The sequence below is a fragment of the Primulina eburnea genome, chromosome 18 (assembly GCF_022965805.1).
Source record: "Primulina eburnea isolate SZY01 chromosome 18, ASM2296580v1, whole genome shotgun sequence".
Classification (NCBI taxonomy): Eukaryota; Viridiplantae; Streptophyta; class Magnoliopsida; order Lamiales; family Gesneriaceae; genus Primulina; species Primulina eburnea.
In genome coordinates this window covers 2,413,520-2,432,956 of record NC_133118.1, presented here as the reverse complement: position 1 = coordinate 2,432,956, position 19,437 = coordinate 2,413,520, and the positions used below count along the sequence as shown (strand labels likewise).

At 34.1% G+C, this 19,437-nt stretch overlaps 3 protein-coding genes across 4 annotated transcripts; 2 read left to right on the top strand and 1 right to left on the bottom strand.

The window, feature by feature from the left end:
* Window positions 1-1,938: 1,938 nt before the first annotated feature.
* Window positions 1,939-4,237, top strand: LOC140819515 (psbP domain-containing protein 4, chloroplastic). Its single transcript, XM_073179641.1, has 5 exons — window positions 1,939-2,464; window positions 3,078-3,181; window positions 3,448-3,559; window positions 3,682-3,909; window positions 3,994-4,237. The coding sequence occupies exons 1-5, from the start codon at window positions 2,146-2,148 to the stop codon at window positions 4,056-4,058; spliced, it is 828 nt and encodes a 275-aa protein (XP_073035742.1). The 5' UTR covers window positions 1,939-2,145; the 3' UTR covers window positions 4,059-4,237.
* On the bottom strand, window positions 3,455-6,026 carry LOC140819510 (pentatricopeptide repeat-containing protein At3g21470). Of its 2 annotated transcripts, XM_073179634.1 has the most exons (3): window positions 4,264-6,026; window positions 3,825-3,900; window positions 3,489-3,587 (listed from the first exon to the last, which is right to left on the bottom strand). In XM_073179634.1, exon 1 carries the CDS (start codon window positions 5,957-5,959, stop codon window positions 4,367-4,369), a length of 1,593 nt encoding a protein of 530 aa, XP_073035735.1. In that variant the 5' UTR covers window positions 5,960-6,026; the 3' UTR covers window positions 3,489-3,587; window positions 3,825-3,900; window positions 4,264-4,366. The 2 variants fall into 2 exon arrangements, with proteins under 2 accessions (XP_073035737.1, XP_073035735.1); XM_073179636.1 differs by lacking the exon at window positions 3,825-3,900 and having other exon boundaries at window positions 3,455-3,587.
* A 2,355-nt stretch (window positions 6,027-8,381) lies between these two features.
* Window positions 8,382-11,034, top strand: LOC140820002 (bidirectional sugar transporter SWEET1-like). Its single transcript, XM_073180297.1, has 6 exons — window positions 8,382-8,495; window positions 9,037-9,073; window positions 9,201-9,296; window positions 10,049-10,334; window positions 10,501-10,620; window positions 10,831-11,034. Exons 1-6 carry the CDS (start codon window positions 8,453-8,455, stop codon window positions 11,008-11,010), a joined length of 762 nt encoding a protein of 253 aa, XP_073036398.1. The 5' UTR covers window positions 8,382-8,452; the 3' UTR covers window positions 11,011-11,034.
* Window positions 11,035-19,437: the final 8,403 nt, after the last annotated feature.

Genomic DNA, 19,437 nt, shown 5'->3' with positions numbered 1-19,437 from the left:
TAAATGGACGTGATTGAACAGGTCTATTTTTAAATAAGGTCCAAATCTGTTGGACTGGTTTAAATAAATGACTGGACCGGTTCCATCGAGATGTTATATAAATTATCAATATGATATAATGAATAAAATATTTTAAATTTAAAACTTAAAAATTGTATATAAATAGATAAATAAATATATTTATCAAAATTTAAAAACTAAATAACTTTATATATACGTAATATAGTTCTATATATATAATTTTAACAAATTCCAAAGCACAAACAATCATTTTTATGTATAATTAATATTAAACTTGAGGTTTTTAAAATAAAAATAATAATTTTTCAAAAAAATAAATAAAGAAAACCGAAAAATCAATTCAAAGAATTGAACCGATTTATCGGTTTATAGCTGATTAAACCGGTTTTTAACCGAGTTTGACCATTGAAACGGTTATCTGGTATATTCTGGACCGGACGAATGACCGTTCCCGGTCAGTCCAGTTCAATTTATTTAATAATTTCCCCTTCCCATCAATTGTGCAGGCCAGAAATAATTCCAGAAAAAATAATAAATAAAAATTTCCTATTAAAACTCTTTTGTACATAAACATTTTAATTTAGAATTGGGAGCCTAGACTTTTAAACATGTGATATATTCAGTCTATGCGGATATTTACTAACCCAAGATTTCAATCCACACTTTTTTGGATATAAAGTTGACCGGTTCACCCAGACCAAAAGAAAACACACAATTGGGATATGAGAATATAAGGACGATATTTCTCGTGTCATTTTTCTATTTTTTTAAAAAAAAATCAAAAATCTTATTTATTTATTTATTGAAGTTCAGATTTTTAGAAATTTTTTTAATTTATATATTTATAGTTTCTAACTCTTGTGTTAAGGAGTGTGAACGAATCGAATCGATTCACAAGTTTTTCGAGCTAAGGACGATATTTCTCGTGTCGTTTTTCCTTTTAAAAAAAATCAAGAATCTTATTTTATTATTTATTGAAGTTCAGATTCCGTAGAAATTTTTTTAATTTATATTATAGTTCTAACACTAGACATTAAAAGTATAAACGAACCGAATCGATTCACGAGTTTTTCAAGCTGACTCGAAAAATATTTGATTTACATTCGAATTTATCGAATTTGACTCAAACTCAAATATGTTTGAACTTTTTTAAAGCCGAACTAGAACCCAAATTATCTTATTTGATAGTTCGTGAGCCGCTCGTGAGCTTTAATATTTTATTAATATAATATAATTATATATTTAAAAAAATTCGAGTCTTTCGAATATTTATTTTCGAGCAATTATTCAAATAGTTTGCGAACATATATGAATCTTTCGAACCGAACTTGAACTTCAAATCGAGCTTGGATCCAAATTCAAGCCTTCAAATTTTCTTGATATTCGACTCGATTCGATTTGTTTACAACGCTCTACACACCGAGTGAGCAATCCGCCATTTATGGGTATCAAGGTAGGACATTTTATTGCCAACCTAAATCCCAAGGCTATTACCAACATCTGCCATTTTCTAAGCAAAAAAGGCCTGTGGTAGTGTGACATGTTCTTATTTTGGTTAATACAGAAAAGTGAACTGGCTCACGTTTTGATTATTTATTTTAAACACATTTGTTCCCGATCTTCTTCAGTTTTTGTCTTTCTTTCGCGACTTTATCTTGAAAACTTTAAATGTTATAAAATCACCTCTTTAACTCAAATTTTCTCCAAAACCATAAAATTTCTTCCTACAATAAAATAACACCAAAATATATCAATTAAGTATGTCAGAAGTGAAGATAATGATAAATATGATAATAAAAATATAAACTATTATTAACTAGAAAAACACACAGTGTATTCTCAAATGAAAATTAATTTCATCTTAAATTACAATTCAAACCATATGATCACGTGTCATACTCTTACATGCCTGATTTTACGCCTCTATCATAATTCATAGATGAGCTGTTTGGCTGTGGTTCAGACAAATTACCTTAAAAAACAAGGAAAATTGATTCCCCAATATCACTCATTATTCCACCAAAAACTAAAAAATCTCGATTTCAACATTTTCTTCGATTTCTTTTTCCCTTTAAATTTGATTATCTCTTATTCCTTCCCACCAAATTCCTCGGTTAGGAGACTATGGGAGCAATCATACAGACCACATGTTGCCTTTCTTGGACAAACAACCACCAGCACAACATAGTATCAGGAACTGGGAAAGTTCCTTCAAGAACTATCAAAGAAACCACAGATTCAAGTTCAACCAACAATACGGGTGTTGATTTTGCAAAACATGAGGAACCAAGAGGGTTGTTTGGTAGAAGGGTAACTGTAGTTTCTGGGGTGTTGTCTTTAGTTTCATCGGCAGCTTTGGGATTTGCTGGAGAAGGATTGGGTGTGGTGAAACAAGGTCTTCTGGCAGGGAGGATCCCTGGACTCTCTGAACCTGATAAAAATGGTTAGTCTTGATGGGTTTTTGTGTAGACTACTTGATTATGTATGTTACGGTTCTGTTGGGGTGTGTCGTATATCATATAGGATTTCGATAAACAGGGATGGACCAAGTGCAGTTGTGGATTCAAGGATGTAGTTGCTAGTATATCTCAGATGGTAACTACTAGTATTTTATGAATGTCAAAAGAAAATTCTTTTCCTATGCGTCGTAACTCGCCGCTGGTGAGTCAAAAATGTGATTAAAAGGTTTTTTAGTGTGTTTCAGACGCAAAAATTATAGTTACTAAAAGTTGGATATCGAACTTTTCATTGAAGTGGCCACTGCATTTTGAACCTCAATCAAATCAGTTCTGTTCGGAGGTATGGTAATAACTTGAACATCTAACTTAACTGTTCTGTTCCTAACAAATTTGGTGAACTAACCCATTACCCACCAAGCTAAAATTTCTGTGTTTCTTTAAGCAAGAGTGTAAACTCCCTATACATCATTAAAATAGCTGCAAATATGTAGAAGTCTTCTTTTCGGATTCATATTTCAATTGTGACAAAACTTTGGCTTCTTTATATTTTTCAATTAAGGAGTTGCCGTTTTTATTAGATAAAAAATGATCAGACAGGTTGGAGAACATACCAGAGACCAGATGAGAAGTCAGGGGGTCACGGAGTTGGTTGGAGTCCCATCATTCCTTATGCATTTTCGGTCCCTCAAGATTGGGACGAGGTAATAATCTGCATTGAAGAACCCTGCTTTGTTTTCAAGAGTTTGATACCACTTATAGAACTGCACAATGCACTTTATAGCATCTTCCACTACTTGTTTTCACTAATGAAGAAACGTAAAAAATTGCTAGCCCTAATTATGTGAATTGTAAAGTTCCAGAGATAGATAGTAGATGCTACGATATGAATCAATTTTGAGTTTTACCCTTTGATCCCTTCTTGGAAGATTTTGTGCTGGTCTCTTATGGTGTGCTGTCTGCTGGACAGGTTCCAGTGTCGATTGCTGACTTAGGAGGCACGGAGATTGATTTGAGATTCGCTAGTCCGAAAGAAGGACGTCTCTCTGTCATTGTTGCTCCTGTTCTGAGATTTGCAGACAGTGGGTTTTACTTCCAAGAATGTTTCGCCTGCATATATATTTTTATGCTTTCAATTTAAGAGGAGAGATTTTTATTAAGAACTTTCAAAAAAATCCTAATTTGGTTGCCCTATAATCTCCAGATCTCGGTGATCATGCAACTATAGAAGCTATAGGGAGTCCAGAGAAGGTTATTAACGCATTCGGGCCAGAAGTTATTGGAGAGAATGTTGAAGGAAAGGTTTTAAGTTCTGCGGTAGTTGAACACTTGGGAAGAAAGTATTACCAGTTCGAGTTAGAGCCGCCCCATGTTCTAATCACAGCAACAGCTGCAGGAAATCGACTATACTTGTTCAGCGTCACTGGAAATGGTAAAGATTCAATTTCAGGCCTCACATAATTGATTACAACTTTCAACAAGAATCCTACTAAATCACGTATGCATATGTCTTCAGGGCTTCAATGGAAGAGATATTACAAGGACTTGAAACAAATATCCGACTCTTTTCGGGTAATCTAGTGGAATTACCATAAGATATTGGGGAATGTATTAGTCTTGTGTATGACTTGTATTCCATCTACTGATATTGTTTAGTGCACAAAAGGTTCAACCTCTAGTTTTGCTCCAAATTACATACAGTTATTGGCCTGAGATAACATGCATTTCGGGCAGAGTCCACTTTTAGTATTACAACGCTATGAGTGTTTTTTTAAATTGTTCCTACCTTTCTTGGGTATGGCGAACTTCTTCCGAGTTCACATCAGAAACGGCACCACCAAATTACCGTCAGATGTTCCCCATATGTTGAAGACCTTAAGTTATAATCTTTAGATAATTGTGCTGCATCCAGGTATTATATCTGACCCTTTATCAGCAAATACAGCTCGCAACCGTTCGGCTGCCTCCCATCTTTCACAAGCTGCATATATATTCGCCAACACCAGATAATGACCATTATCATTGGAACGGTAATCAGAATTCAGCTTGCCAACCAACTCTAGCACCTTGTCTGCCATGACTGCGTCAGAGTGAATTTGACATGCCCCAAGAAGTGATCCTAGAACTGTGTCATTTGGCAATACAGGCATCCCCTCAACCAAGTCCATAGCTTCTTGGAGTTTCCCTGCCCGTCCAAGCATATGAACCACACACCCATAATGCTTTGTGTTGGCTGTCAATCCATATTGCTCCATCTTAGAAAATACTTCTAAACCTTCTTCCACTAAACCTCCATGTGCACAAGCAGATAAAACAGAGAGCATCGTCACACCATCAGCTTTTATACCAGACTTCTCCATTCTCATGAAGAATTCGAGAGCCTCCTTACAATGACCGTGAATGGAAAATCCCGCGATCAAAGAATTCCAAGTGGCGTAGTTTTTCGATGGAATCCCTTCAAAGATCAATCTCGCATTCCCTAAATCTCCGCATTTCGCATACATGTCAACCAATCCGTTGACAACATACTCATTCAAATCAATCCCTTTCTGCACTATCATCTCATGAATTTCTTTACCCACTTCAAGCATTCCTGACTGAGCACAAACTGATAAAACACTCACTACTGTTACTTCATCGGGCTCGATTCCTTCCGCTCCCATGTTCATGAAAGCATCCAAGGCCTCGGCGCACATCCCATTCTGTGCATAGCCAGCAATCAAAGTGTTCCAGCACACCAAATTCCTCGAGAACATCCGATCAAAAAACCCTCTCCCCTTCACCACATCCCCTTTCCTGAAATACCCAGAAATGATCACAGAGCAGACGTAAAAGTTCCACTCCGGCATCACCTCAAACATTTCTTCTGCAGCCTCCATATCCCCATTCCTAACATACCCATCGACCATCACTGTCCATGTGACTACAGTTTTCAACCCCTCAGGCACACTCTCAAAAACTCGCCTCGCCATTGCCACATCCCCATTCTTTGCGTAGCCACCAATCATCTCATTCCATGTCGCTGACGTGCTTCCCTCCATTGTCTCAAACAAACCTAACGCAGATCCCATATCACCATTCCTAACATACCCACCAATCATCGCATTCCAAGTGACCACGTTTCTCTCAGGCATATAGTCAAACACCTTCCGGGAACTCACTATATCACCACACTTGCCGTACATGTCAACCAAGGAAGTCCCCACCATCACATCCCCTTCAACTCCAGATTTTATTGATTCGCAATGCATCTCCGTCCCAAAACGATGATTGAAAAGGGAAGCGCAGGCTTTGAGAACCGAAGGGATGGAATCCAACCCAATGCTGCCATTACCATGGTTCCGAGAGTATATCAAGATTGCTGATTCGGGTTTCTTCTGATCAACACAGTTTCTTATGCTGTAAAACCAGTTTGATGATAGATTTTGAAGTTCAAATGCTTGAGATTTGATTATTTCTTTTGCCGCATCTGTAGTTTTCATATCAGTTACGTAGGCTCAAGATGACCAAAAATATGATATATCTCAGCAGTCATACTAAAATTAGGAAACTCCTAATTAGTCCACCATCCATTTATATCACAGTTGGTAAAAACTCGTGTGCGATGGTTTTATGGGTCGTATTTGTGAGACGGATCTCTTACTTGTATTATCCATCAAAAAGTATTACTTTTTATGCTAAGAGTATTACTTTTTATTGTGAATATGGATAGTGTTGACCCTTCTCACAGATTAAGATCCGTAAGACGGTTTCACATGATATTTACTCATCAGAATTAATTTGTTTTCTCTTGATTTGTCCAGAATAAGCATGTGATCCAAATACAATTCTGTGTATCGAGTTACTCATTCATTACATTGTTTTATTTAATCTTGTGTTTAAGTTAAAAAGACAGAAAATAAACATATGAAGAATTTGTATACTAAAAGTATTATTTTCTGTTTTAAATATGGAATGAATTAATCTACTTCACATAAATATATCGGTGAGACTGTCTCACAATATGAATCAGATTAATCTATTTTACATGTATATCAAGAAGTTACATCAATCTTTATCAAGAATGAAGTGGGAAAAAAGGAGGATGATGACTTGATCGACAAGTGTTAGGTGTAATACAATTGATCATAACGAAGAATGTGGCACATAGCGTAGCGGAGGTACAAACCACAAAAGAGATGATGTTCATTTTATATAACATTTACGAGAAGATATCAACAAATAACAAAGTACATATCATGAAAAAGTTATTCAACTTGAAAATGGGAGAAAGTGCTTCAGTGGCTAAACAAATCAATGAGTTCTACACGATTGTTTCTCATCTAAAATAATTTGAAATTAATTTGATGATGAGATTTGTGCATTTATTATTTTGGTGGCTTTACCAAATGTTTGGAAACCAATGTAGACAGCGGTTAGCAACTCTGTTGGGAAAAAAAAACTACTATTCAATTATGTCAGATATCAAATTCTTGCTGAAGAAGTTCGTATGATGGATTTGGGTGAAGGAACATCATCGAGATCTGCCCTAATTCTCGAGAACAAATAAAGGGGCAGGAGTGCCGAAAAGAGTTCTAAAGATGGTGTGGCAGGTCCAAATCAAGAAATGGAAATTAAAAGACAAAGCATCTTAAAGAAGAATTTGAAGTGCTGGAGTCATGGTGAAACTGGTCACTTGAAAAAGAACTGTAAATCAACAAAGAATAATGCAAATGATGTTATCGAGAAGGTACATAAAGCCTAGTAGATTCTTGGGTAATGGACTTAGAAGCTTCATTTAATACTGCTGGTAATCGTGATGTATTCGATAATTATATTAGTGGAGATTACCGAAAAGTTTTCCTGACTGATGGAAAACCTTTGAAAAAAGTTCGTATGGGTGATGTCTGGATAAAGACCTCAAATGGATCCGTCTGAAAAATTAACAGAGGCATGTACCAAAATTTACACGCGATATGATCTCAGTGGGACATCTCGATGAAGAAGGTCATAATGTGAACTTGGTGATGGTTCTTGGAAAGTAAACAAATGAGCCATGATTGTTGCTCGTGGAAAAAAAATTAAAACATTGTTTATGATTTCCAGGTGCAAATATACTTTAGCAGTTGTGGATGTTAGAGCTAATTCAAGTATATGACATCATAGACATAGCACATGTAGTAGGAGTTTTGAGCAGGTTTATGAGCAATCCAAGTAAGCAACACTGCGAAGCAGTTAATCTAACGTGACTTTAGTAATGTGCAGGTTTAATATTTAATAAATTATAAGTGAAATATGTCTATATTTACAATAAAAATTAATATTTTTGACATAAAAAATAATTTTTTTAATATAACTTTGATACATTTATATCTCACCTAAAGTATAAAAAACTGCTTGAGTAAAGTGACATAAAATTTTTTTAAAAAAAAAATCAGATAATGACATAGTCGTACATCTATACTTGGATACAAAGAATTCCCTATATCATGCAAAGGTATCAACACATACATATGCATTGCAGATTTGGGCTTCAAAGAAACTTTTGTTTGCATTATTACTTCATTCTTTAAAACAAAAAAAAAACAAATTATTTTAGATTTCGATATATATTTTTATAGTACGTTAATATTCTCTTGTATAGTTACGAGCTACGATAATTATTTAAAAGTAAAATATATAAATATGCAACAATTTTTTTTTCCCAAAAAGAAATACTTGTTTGATCAGCAAACTACATACCTAGTTGGGGAATGTAGACAGTCCTCATTTATTACATTACACCAAAAAAATTGTAAGAATATGGATGGAACATAGTACATTTAATGCAATAACTAAAATTGTGAATATTTTTTTTTTTACATATTTAATATGTTTTTGAGGTTCTATAAATATAAGTCATCCTTCACCGCTTGGTTAAACCAAGAAACTCAGTTCTTTTCTATAATTTTCTTGAAAGACTTAATTCTATTTTGTGCTTTAATCCAAGCTGAAAAATGGGTAAAAGCCATGCCCTTCATCTGGCATTTGGGGTTCTTGGTATGTTTAATTAGTTTTAAATTTGTAATATTCAAAATTTCAGAGTGCGTGTCTTTATCATTTTTTTCCCTTGATCAAAATCCATCTATTTGTAACCATGGTTAGCCGGAACGGCCACCAAGGCGGCGTGATCTACCGATCATGCCTTGGGGTGGTCATTTCGACCGTTCCGTGATTGTTATTGCGATTATGAGTCATATAATTAACTTCCTTTTGAAGCTTATGATCTTTGTTTGTAAATATAAAATCTTTCTTTGATATTCTTGAAAAATTTCTTCTTTTGTTGACTTGAAAATTGAATTTTTTCCAACTTGATTTTTTTTATATAAAAAAAAACAGTGGTCAATATATTTTATGTTTTCCTTTTCTTCAATCTAAATTTTTTGATATTTTGTGAGCAGAGATTGACAATTGATGGAGCTAGCTAGTGTGCATGCATGCATGCATTCCCATTTATTAAATCCTATTTCTTGATCATTTAATTTATAATTTATTTGATTTTATTAATTTTTATCTTGCGTCGAAACTAATTAATTTGCAGGAAATGTTGCTGGTTTGTTTTTGTTCCTGTCGCCAGCGTAAGAATCACATATAAATATATATGATTTTTTTGAAATTTATTTTATTATTTAATTAAGAATATATTATAAAAAATAATAATTTCTTGAAAATTTGAACTTGTGCATGCATGCAACTTATTTGAAGGATCACATTCAAGAGGATCATTGCAAGAAGATCGACTGAACAATTCTCAGGCATACCGTATGTCATGGCCTTGCTCAACTGCTTGCTCGCAGCTTGGTAACTTTTCTTCGAACCGAAATAATAATACTTTTTTTTTTATCAGTAAAAAATTTAATCGGTGAAATAGCGATAAAACATTAAATTTTTGTTTGGAGATTTGTCCATTTGGCTCCAAATCCCCTTTTTCCGCTCTTGATTACACGACAATATCGCATGCAGGGACGACGGACAGACCGAGGGGATATAAGATGTAATTATCACCAACTATAATTTCGTGATAAAACAACAAAAATTTAATTCTTTTTATATACTAAAGCGAGCTTGTCACGACACTTGCGCAATCAAACACACTGGTCTGTCAGTGTGTAAGACACTTTATCAGAAGATGTAACTGATATTGAGGATATCGAGAAAACAATAATTACTTATACCGAGAGAATGACGAAAACAATAACCGTCTCTAGTCTCTACATAGAAAGTATCAAAACTTGGTGTTTGTGGGTTGTTACATTATTTAAAATATATGATATGTCAATTATCACCGACTGTAGTTTCTGGTAAAACAAAAAAAAATAGTTATAATCATTTCCATATTATAAAGCAAGCTTGTCACGACACTTTCAAGATCAAATATACCGGTCTATCGATGTATAAGGCATGTGTGAACATCAAATATCAGGTATCTGAAGATGTAATTGATACTTATGATAAAACGACAAACATTCGATCCTTAAACAACATAACATATCTATACATATGGCGAAACTACGCGCACATACTAAGATGCATGTGTTGCCACATGCATGCAGGTATGGTCTCCCTATGATATCAAAAGACAACCTTTTGGTAACCATAATAAATGGAACTGGTGCCATAATTGAGACAATTTACGTGCTGATTTTCCTCATATTTGCTCCCAAGAAGGAGAGGGCCAAGATTTGTGGGCTCTTCGCATGTGTTCTTGTTGTGTTCTCCGTCGTCGCCTCGACCTCGGTTCTTGCCTTCCCACATGACTGGAGAGTCAGGAAGCTGCTATGTGGCTTTGCTGCCTCAGTGTTCTCCATTGTCATGTATGCCTCTCCTTTGTCCGTCATGGTAAGATCGATCGATCGTCGAAATCGACATTAGTTTACGCTTAGAAGGTTTTGTCTATTTCGAAATTACTTTTGTTCTCTTTAATCTGCTCTATATATGTGCAAAAACATTTCTCAAATTTATGAATTGGTAACATAAAATTTTTGGAATTCACTAATTTGTGCAGAGGATGGTGGTACGTACCAAGAGTGTGGAGTATATGCCTTTCTTCTTGTCACTCTTTGTCTTCCTATGCGGTTCTTCTTGGTTTGTTTATGGCCTCATTGGAAGGGACCCTTTTCTTTTTGTAAGTTTAATTTATTTATTTCTCATATGCCAGTGGCGGAGCCAGATTATTATTTCTATTTGAGCTATAATTTTTTAAGATAAGGTCGAGCTAGTATCGGCAAATGAAGTCCCCAGACTATCGAAAAATTAGACAAAATTATATATATACACATTATATTACATCTTTTTTTTTTTTTTGTTTCTAATGATTGTACGTTTACATATGCAGGTGCCTAATGGATTTGGTTGTGCATTAGGTACAATGCAACTCGTGTTATATGCCATTTTCCGTAAAAACGGACGTCGTCGTCGCACCGCGGAACCTAGCAGTGATGGATCTTTGGATATACCTAGCATGGATGGATCCGTCGAAATGGAAATGGACGACAAACCTTATCAATCTGTGTGATTGACGACTGTAATTTCGTCGAGCGTGTGTAAAGAATGTTATCTTATCTTTGTCTAAAAATTAAAAAATTTAGCGTAGCTAGCTATCACCATGTTGATGGGTTTTTTTATTATTAATTTAAAAATTAAAAAAAGTTCAAAAAAAAAAAATTATTTTGCAAAAGCACTTCAATCCGCGCCTTGTAGGTGCAGATGCTCCCCATAGACGAGCGTGCGCGCTTAGTCAACATGGACAAGCATCCGTACTTACAAAACGTGGATGCTCGTCCATGTATTATTATTATTATTAATTTAATTCGAATAAAAATATAATATTTAAGTTTTATTATTATTATTATTATTATTTATAATTTTGAATAATTAATTTAATTTAATAATATTATTTATAATTATGAATAATTAATTTAATTCGAATAAAAAATATAATATTTAAGTTTTATTATTATTGTAAATATTTATAATATATTGTAATTATCAAATATTTTGTATTATTTGGTTTGATAATTGAAAATTAGATATATGAGAGGATTGAAGGGAGAAAATCAAGATTAATAAAAATAGTAGTCTTTCATCAATACATCAATAAGATGTTTAACTTTAGCATATATTATCGATAAAACTTATACTGAATTACAATATTTTCATTATATTCCTAAATGTACATTGTCTATTTTCTATTTAAGCTATTAATATTAATTGAATTTCAGTCACAACATTAAATTAAAATATTAATCACAACATAAAAATACAATATTAATATATTATACAAGTAATTATTAATGCTTACTTGCTTCCTTCACTGTTGGCCTTCTCATTTGTATGGATTGATTTATTTAATAAATCTATTAATAATAATAAACCCATTATATATAATTATATGTTTTACAATTAATTTTTTTAACGAAATATGTGTTTACGTAATTTTGAGAGAATTTGAAACGAGTCTTCCTAAACTATCCTTTTGACCAATTGATTTTATTTATGTTTTCTTGGAACAATAATTTAAAATGGAACAATAATTTAAAAATAAAAAATATTTTTCAATCCTATCATATCTCTCATATTTTTAATCCTCTCATATTTTTAAAATAGAAAAATAAATATTTTTCTATCATCTCATATTTTTAAAATGTTGACTTTATGTATGCTTTCTCTTCAATCCTCTCATATCTCTAATTTTTCAACCATTCAACCAAATAATACAAAATATTTAATAATTAACATATATTATAAGTATTTATATTTTATATTTTTCATTCGAATTAAATTAATTATTCAAAATTATAAATAATAATAATACAATAAAACTTAAATATTATATTTTTTATTTGAATTAAATTAATTATTCAAAATTATAAATAATATTACTAAATTAAATTAATTATTCAAAATTATAAATAATAATAATAATAAACTTAAATATTATATTTTTATTCGAATTAAATTAATTATTAAAAATTATAATAAATACTTATATAATAATAATAATAATAATAATATTACGTGAACGAGCGTCCGCGCTTTGTAAGCGCGGACCTTCGTCCACGTGGAGCGCGGATTGAAGTACTTTTGTAAAATAATTTTTTTAGTTTTTTAAAATTTTAAATTAATAATTAAAAAAAACCCATGTTGATACATATATATTTTCATACTCGGCCCCGCAAAACTATTATATCTTTGTATGCTCGTAAAATTATCAAATTGAAGAAGGTTTAACATAAATTTTAATTCCGAGTAAATTAATTTAAGCGGCAATCTAATTTATTATATCCATCTATCTCAAACTGAGAAATTCTTCTTCTGATTTAATTAATTGTATTCTTCGAGAACATTTGTATATGATGTGATCCGGGCGAAATGGGTGAGCCGGGTCGGATGCTCCACCGGATCTGCTATCGATCATGTTGTTTAGGAAAATGAGCAAGGTATATGGCTTCATTGTAACCTGCACACAAGAAGATGAACTCGTGAATGGACGCCGGAGAGGTGTCCGGCGTGACCACTCCGATGCTTAAGTCAGCAAATGACAAAAGATAGAAAACCTTTCTGAGAAGAGAGGTGAATGCTATTGGTGTGTATGTGTGAATGAATGTAAATGTAAAGAGAACCTGGTATTTATAATAGGAGAAGTAATGATGACCTCGTTCTCCGTGCTACCTATTAATTATAGTAGGACGGCTGAGCACACCCTATACTCTGACATGTCACATCAGTATTCTGTCAGGTACATTTATCGAGGTGCCCGGGTAGAATGCATCCCGGGAGATTTATACAAGAGCCCGGGCGTCTGGTGGCCCGGGGAGGAGAGTATGGGCTTGCACTTGCCCGGCTTTAGAAGAATTTATCTGCATATTCACTCGGATTTGGGAATCCATTTGATATTCCGGGTCATCCATGACCCGGGCTCTTACAAGGGTATCATCACACATCCCTTAAATAGTCGGGCTAGAGTCATACTCGCTGTCCCGATCTTTCATGCTTGGATTCCCAAAGAGACAATCAATTTTGTTCTATAAAAGCATCGAGGGCTTCATGTCTCCCAGAAATGTGATGAAATGCCGGAGTCTAGAGCCAGGTTTGAGAACCCTGAGCTTATAAATAATCAAGGTGCGGAGCCCTGGCCTTCATCAATGGTCGGGGTACGGAGCCATGGGCCAGGGTACGGATCCCTGGACTTAATAGATAACCAGGGTGCGGAGCCCTGACCTTCATGAATGGTCGAGGTACGGAGCCCCGAGCCAGGGTACGTGATCCCTGGACTTAATAGATAACCAGGGTGCGGAGCCCTGGCCTTCATGAATGGTCGAGGTACGGAGCCCCGAGCTAGGATACGGATCCCTGGACTTAACAGATGGCCGAGGTACGGGTCCCCGGGCCAGGGTACGGATCCCTGGACTTAATAGAATGTGCCGGGGCCTCATACCTCCCGGATTTTAAGATAAGAAAGTGTCGGGGCCTCATATCTCCCGGACTTATATATTTGCCATGAAGAATTGGATTTACTGCTAGATTGTATGTTCGAGCTTTAGAAATATCCAAGTAAGAATCCAATATATCAATGTAATCACATGGCCCGATATAAGAAATCCATTACCAAACATCCCAGCTCTCATACCGATAAAATCCCAAGCATATGCAATGTGCCGTGATACGACGTTACACACGTTTTTGAGCAATTCAACATAATTAAGTTGGTCAATCAATAATTCATACGATCTCATAAAGAAAAGCTCGCTATGATATATCCTAAATAATTTCAGTTACAAATTATGACTGATCATAATTGATAAATACGCATAACACTTGATTTTATTAATATGATAAAAGTGATGCGACTTATCTTCGTGAAATTGCACCAAACTCAGCAGTAACGAACCGGGAACGAGGGACCAACCCAGATGTCGGGCTAATACTTAGATATCCAAGCAACAAAGATGATATAACCATGTTTCTCGGCTGATGCCAATTATGTGTGCCGCAACTCAATGGGTGGAGCTATGGAAGCCATGTAGAGTGGCTGCTGATGCAATTAATGGATCCCAAAGAAGTGCTAGCTGAAATTTCCTCCGTTGATGGTATTAAAATCTACATGAGTAAGTTGAAATACAAGACCCCATCACGAACAGCGAAGATAGAGGCCCGTTGCATTCAAACTCGAGAAAACCAAGCAATTGTTGCTAATAGATTATCAATAATCAATGATGATCAGTAGAGTAAGCAACTGTCGATTGCATAGAATAATCACCGAACATAGCTAAATGCATTGAGGTGATGTGCGGAGCTGGAGGTCGAAGTTCCCTGTCGAGCTAAAGTGCCCAGTAATAAAAGGACATGAGTTATAACCGTAGACAAGGCATGTAGGAAGATATGCAATGCATCCCGAGCCCGATGTTAACAACTCAATAAAAATATATCAAGTTTGCACACATTGAACATCCTTGAGCATATTGATAAGTTAAATATAAGTCGAAAAACAAGTGTAATATTAAGATATATAAAGAACAAAGTTTAAAATCTTCCCTGTTATGACATCCATAGATGAAGGTAGTAATGAGACTTTCCCGATAAACTTGACAAATTCTCAAGGTTGAGAAATAGAGAAGCTTCAACCTGCCGATTGTCAAGGTTACCCATAAAACTCCCCTTTCATTTAGCTCCATTTACAGAGATGTAGAGGCCTGATAGCAAGGATGAGAGAAATTGTGCTGTAGAATCAAGCAAGCTAGCAAGACCCGGTTTCGAGAGATATGAAACCGTGCAACCCAAATGTCACGATCAAGCTTGTGTAATATAAGAATTTCGATTATATCTCTTTCTAGCACTCATCCATTCCATCCCCTCAAAACCTTCCTCAAGCACATAAAGGTTGATGTGTCAGAAATGTTTAAATTCGTGGAGAATTTATGCCAATATTCAAGGTGACTTGGACCAGTAAGATAATAAAATTTGCTAAATGCAAACCATCTCCACTCCATGGATTCCCCGATTGATCAATTATCTTGAGTAATTAAATTATCAAGAACTATCCAGAAGCACAAATTTCTAATGGGTTAGTGCAGCTCCATATAAACAAAATAATCCATGTGTCAAACATTGTGGTGCTCGTGACTTTATCATTGAGGAATGAATTATTAAATCCAACATATATCACAAGCAAACATGCACCTTAGGTGATTAATGTATTTTACCTATCACAATCCTCCACATTCAGCTATATGAACAATATTTTTATCAAATAACATATTCAAATCATGTAAAATTAATACTTATCTTTCCGCGAATTCAAGATTTTGGGAACCCATAACATATTTGAGACTTTGTTTTCCATCCTCGAACCAACTCGTGCGCCCTGGCTTCTTAAGATAAGGGCTTATACTTGGGTAGAGAGGGATAACGTTATTCTCCAACTCCGATTATCCCCTTAAGTCGGCAAGTGAAAGCTCTTGTAATATCTTAGTTGAGCCATGAGTCATTTCTCAACAGTTGCATATTTGAATCCTAGCACTTGAAGCCCTGAAATTTACTAGGGAAAACCCACAAATGCCTTATATGCACTCAAATAAAGAGAAGGACCAAAACGAGCAACAAAAAACCAAAGGAGTATAGAGCACAACAAAACTACAGAGAGCCAAAGCCAAACCGATAGCGAATATGCGACTTGTGCCTGATCAATGTTTGAGTCTGGGCTTATCAAAAACTGAAGCAAGTTTTACCCACCCAAGAAGCATACGATACAATCAAAGAACACCACCTCACAGCCCAGAAAAATTATGAAAACCAGATTCTTGGGAAACTAATCGAAAGCTACAGACCCACAATGGAGTAGTTGTTGTCTTTCTTCATGCTTTCCGACTGTTAAATCGCGGTTTCCGGTGGGTGGTCGGTCACGGGGGACACGGGAGGGAGCTATAACAGTGGCGGCTATGCCACTAGATCTAATTCTTTGAAAGCCAGAAATACCATAATCTCTCTACCAGAATGATTTCCCAACGCTAAACCAGAAGGTTTCTTTCTCCCAGCTGCCTGTGTTGTTCCCTTTCTTTTCCATGTGTATTTTTATTTCGTACTCCACATATCTTCAAAAATCCAGTTCACGGGTCTCTCCCACCAGCGGGCGAGAGCCCTCTTCATCCTCTCTTTTTTCTTCCTCCGCGTCTCACCCTTGCTCCTCTTCCGAATGAAAACCATATCTACGCCTTGAGCTCAAGTTCCCACAGACGGCGCCAATGATGCGATCCGGGCGAAATGGGTGAGCCGGGTCGGATGCTCCACCGGATCTGTTATCGATCATGTTGTTTAGGAAAATGCGCAAGGTATATGGCTTCATTGTAACCTGAACACAAGAAGATGAACTCGTGAATGGGCGCCGGAGGGATGTCCGGCGTGACCACTCCGATGATTAAGTCAGCAAATGACAAAAGATAGAAAACCTCTCTGAGAAGAGAGGTGAATGCTATTATTGTGTATGTGTGAATGAATGTAAATGTAAAGAGAACCTGGTATTTATAATAGGAGAAGTAATGATGACCTCGTTCTTCGTGCTACCTATTAATTATAGTAGGACGGCTGAGCACACCCTATACTCTGACATGTCACATCAGTATGATTCTGTCAGGTACGTTTATCGAGGTGCCCGGGTAGAATGCATCCCGGGATATTTATACAAGAGCCCGGGCGTCTGGTGGCCCGGGGAAGAGAGTATGGGCTTGCACTTGCCCGGCTCTAGAAGAATTTATCTGCAGATTCACTCGGATTTGGGAATCCATTTGATATTCTGGGTCATCCATGACCCGGGTTCTTACAAGGATATCAGTATTTATTAATAAAAAGATTTAATTTTTAATCATATTCCATATTATTTTTTATTTTAAGTTTTGTTAAAAATAATAAAATAAAGATAAAAATGATTAATCTGGATAATCGTTATCCAACCAGGTCCAAACCCATTTTAATCGGGTTTTTTTTTTTGCCTCAAAGATTATCTCACAGAATATGTTAAGTCAGAAATTTGAGTGAGACAGTCTCACGGGTCGTATTTTGTGAGACATATCTCTTATTTAGGTCATCCATGAAAAATACTACTTTTTATGCTAAGAATATTACTTTTTATTGTGAATATCGGTATGGTTGACTCATCTCACAGATAAAGATTCGTGAGACTGTCTCACAAGAGACCTACTCGTATGTATAAAGGTATATAGTATATATATATATATATATATATATATATATTATATATGTACATATATATATACATATATATATGTATATATATATATTTGTACTTTTGGAGTTATCAAATTTATATATTAGTATTACATCTTTCAATTGTTGATATATTTTTTTTGGAAACATCGATGTAGTGATAACACTACACACATCAATGTTATATCAGTTATATATCAATATCATGTCATAAAAAATGATTAAAATTATCAAATAAAGCATAGTTTGGTACGCATGATAGGATAAACACGTGATTAATAATATAAGGATAAGTTAAGGATAAATAAGATGTAGGATATTATATTTAATGTTTGGTATGATTTTAATAAGAGTGATTAAATTTATATATTAGATTGTAATGACAAAATTAACCTTATCATAATAAATTTTATAATTTCAAAGTTGTTGAATACTTGAGTTCATATTTTTTATCTGTTAATGTGCCGATAGTACTTGCATGATTTATTTATTTTTACCTATTTTTATATATTATATAATATGATAATTGAGCCCTTGATTTTGTGAGCCAAGTCAAATATCAATTTTTAAGGTTAATCGAGTGATACTAATAATTTTATTGAGATTTATAAAAAATATTTATATAATAAACTCGAATTCATTTATATAATTATCATATTATATAATATATAAAAATAAATAAAATATTTATTTGATTTTAATTTCTACCTACTAGCATAGATTTATAAAAAATCATTTATAAATTGAGGGTAATTAAGTCATTTGTAGTGTATTTTATCATTGAATTAAAATTATCACACCTTCTATTAGGGATATTTTATCCTTCTAAAAAATTATTTATCAAGGGCCCATGATATTATCATGAGCTTTTTAAAAAGGTACCAAACATAGGATAAAGAGGATTATTTATCAATCCCTCTCTTATCTCATGTACCAAACTAAGTAACATATTAAAACTAAAAATTAACAATTTTAAAAGCCAAAATTGTAAATAAACAAATCTGCATGACCTAAAATGTAATTTTCTTCACCTTAAATTTGGATTTGGAATTTCTCAATCAAGAATCCATGCAATCTAATCAATCGATATTTTAATAAACTCGTATCGAATCGATATTTTAATAAACTCGTATAGAAATTATTATTTTTGTGGATAAACATTCACTTTTTAAAAGATAATATCACATAGAAATTTAAGTTAAAATTGTAGAAAATTTTCTCTATTTTTCACCCTTAATTATAACCGATATTATTTTAAACTTGAAATTTAAGTTCTATTATTTACTCCCCAAAATATTTTAAATCTCCATGATTTTCTACATTGACCTTATATATTTATTTTTAATCAACTAAAATTTTATAGGGAGATCTCTATTAATATACAAGTGGAGCCGATGACTTATAACTCATTTGACATCAATATCTCATATTTAAGACAAGATCTCGGATTTGAAATCTGATTATAATTAGACAAAAACTTGTGTGAGACGGTCTCACGGATCATATTTTGTGAGACGGATCTCTTATTTGGGTCATCCATGAAAAAGTATTACCTTTTATGCTAAAAATATTATTTTTTATTGTGAATATCGATATGGTTAACATGTCTCACATGTAAAGATTCGTAAGACCGTCTTACAAAAAACCTATTCTTATAATAGAGTTCTCCTAACTATATATACTTATATATTTCTATTTATTAAGCTAGAGGGTCATTGAGAAA

What these genes read in the sequence shown, in the direction of transcription:
- LOC140819510 (XM_073179636.1), bottom strand. Translation starts at nt 5,959, where the DNA reads ATGAAAACTACAGATGCGGCAAAAGAAATAATCAAATCTCAAGCATTT.
- LOC140819515 (XM_073179641.1), top strand. Translation starts at nt 2,146, where the DNA reads ATGGGAGCAATCATACAGACCACATGTTGCCTTTCTTGGACAAACAAC. An exon ending in TCCCTCAAGATTGGGACGAG is followed by an intron (nt 3,182 to 3,447) that starts GTAATAATCTGC and finishes TCTGCTGGACAG; the next exon opens with GTTCCAGTGTCGATTGCTGA. An exon ending in TGTTCTGAGATTTGCAGACA is followed by an intron (nt 3,560 to 3,681) that starts GTGGGTTTTACT and finishes TATAATCTCCAG; the next exon opens with ATCTCGGTGATCATGCAACT.
- LOC140820002 (XM_073180297.1), top strand. Translation starts at nt 8,453, where the DNA reads ATGGGTAAAAGCCATGCCCTTCATCTGGCATTTGGGGTTCTTG. An exon ending in TCTGGCATTTGGGGTTCTTG is followed by an intron (nt 8,496 to 9,036) that starts GTATGTTTAATT and finishes ATTAATTTGCAG; the next exon opens with GAAATGTTGCTGGTTTGTTT. An exon ending in CCTCTCCTTTGTCCGTCATG is followed by an intron (nt 10,335 to 10,500) that starts GTAAGATCGATC and finishes TAATTTGTGCAG; the next exon opens with AGGATGGTGGTACGTACCAA.